General features: G+C 58.9%; 1 protein-coding gene across 2 annotated transcripts in view; it reads left to right on the forward strand.

The window, feature by feature from the left end:
• The window catches only part of Igf2 (insulin like growth factor 2), a 9,692-nt gene that overhangs the window by 4,098 nt on the left and 3,660 nt on the right, over positions 1–1,934 (forward strand). For both annotated transcript variants that reach the window (XM_008839206.3, XM_008839207.3), the window contains one exon: positions 1,751–1,913. In XM_008839206.3, coding sequence (XP_008837428.1) covers positions 1,751–1,913 — 163 coding nt within the window. The remainder of the gene's footprint in view (positions 1–1,750; positions 1,914–1,934) is intronic.

Genomic DNA, 1,934 nt, shown 5'->3' on the forward strand with positions numbered 1-1,934 from the left:
TGGGCGGAGCCGGCTCAGACATAAAAGCTGAGGCACTGACCAGCTCGCAAACTGGACATTGGCTTCTCCTGTGAGAGACTTCCAGCCTCTTCCTCCTCTTCCAGCCCCAGCGGTCTCCTTGTAACCCTGCAGGTAACCAGGGCCCTGGAGCCAAGACCTGCTGCCGTCCTGCTCCGGCCTGCCCAGTGCGGCGGTCAGGGCTCCGGCTAGCCTCGGGCCTCTGTCCTTGCAGCAGGGCCTGCTGCCTCTCACAAGCCTTCGTCCTCCCTGGGCCCCTGTCCTCTGCTCTCACTGAGCCCCTGGCTTTCTCTTTCCCTTCGCCTCAGCCTGCCCCCTCCAGCAACTTTGGGTCCTTCCCCTCACCCATCCCTTACCTCCACATCCTCCTGGTCAGTGCCTGCTTGCTGCTGCTGGCCACCTAGAGCCAGAGTGGTCAGGCTTGGGGAAGGGACTTCGAGGGCAGCAGACGGAACTTCCCCTGGGACTGATGGCTACCGTGGCGGACTGGTGGTGGTTGGCACAGAAGGCGTTGGGAAGGCCGGGCAGGGTCCCCTTCAGGAGGTGGGCAAAGGTGACTTTTAGTCACCCAAGGGAGCTTGAACAAGATGGTTTCTTGATTTTTCCGGGCTGGTCTCTCACATGATTTATTGCAGCAAGAAATCCTCTGGGCCTGTGGAGCGGAGGCTGGGTGTGCGGCCTGGAGGGCTCATCTTTCTTCAGGGTCAAGGGCGGCTTGCTGTGTGCGGTGGCCTCCCATCACTAAAGAAGCTAGCTAACCCTTGCCTCAGCCTGTGGCCACACGACCCGTGAAGGGGGTGTGTCCCTCCAGATTGGGCCCAGAGGGATGGGGTGTCCAGTCTCCCTTCCCATGGCTGGGCCTGCTTCCCAGCTCCCTAAGTAGAGTCTTGTTTCCCAACTGGAAGATGATTTGGTGGGTCACAGAGGGACTCTGTAGGGTCCCTAACCATGAGGGGTATGGGTTGAGGCCTGGAATGGGTACTTTGGGCTTTTTGTGAGTTTGGGGGTGCCCAGAGCAGACTGGACTTAGAGGACTGGGTGACCCTGGAGAGCAAGGCTCTAAAAAGCATAGGCAACCCCATTGCGCTAGCCACTGGACCCTTGACCTGGGCTCTGACCAGCATGGACTAGGGGAGGGGAGGGGGAAGGGAGGGGCTGGCTCTGATGCTTGGGGAGGGGCGGCCTTCCTGGACCCCCCTGCTCAGCTGGGGAGAGAGGAGGATGGAGGGATGGTCCCTTTGGATGCACATGCACCACTGCGGGTGGGGTTGAGCTATGTGCCATCTTGGCCAATGCTCGGGAGGCCAGAGTGGGGGTGGCAAGAATGAGGAACCCTTAGACTGGCCCCACCCCCGTGATGTCATAGCATGGAAACCAGGTCCAGTGTCCAGCGCTGGCCCCTGCTGCTCCATGTGGGTGTGGCCAAGCTGCAACTCTACCCAAAAGTTGGTGGTCCTTGCGTGAAACTAATGGCATTTCTTACAGTTCAGTCACTGCTGGGTGCCCTTCTCAGCCCCACGGGTTTCTCTACAAAGTGGCCCCGTGTACTCAGCAATTCAAGCACATGTGTGTCATTTTTCGCCGTTTCAAATCAATATTGCTAATTGAGAAAGCCGCATTTCGCATTTCAATTAAGAGATGCTTGGGTGCCTCTGGTGGGAAAAGGCGTCCAATGCCAGGGGCGTGGCCTGGGGCCCCCAACTCAAAGCCTGTTTGTCTCTTGCCCCCGCAGATACCAATGGGGATCCCAATGGGGAAGTCGATGCTGGTGCTTCTTATCTCTTTGGCCTTTGCCTCGTGCTGCATCGCTGCTTACCGCCCCAGCGAGACCTTGTGTGGCGGGGAGCTGGTTGACACCCTCCAGTTTGTCTGCGGGGATCGCGGCTTCTATTTCAGTAAGTAGCTCTGGAGGGGGT

The sequence above is a fragment of the Nannospalax galili genome, unplaced genomic scaffold (genome assembly GCF_000622305.1).
Source record: "Nannospalax galili isolate Female #2095 unplaced genomic scaffold, S.galili_v1.0 scaffold1639, whole genome shotgun sequence".
Lineage (NCBI taxonomy): Eukaryota > Metazoa > Chordata > Mammalia > Rodentia > Spalacidae > Nannospalax > Nannospalax galili.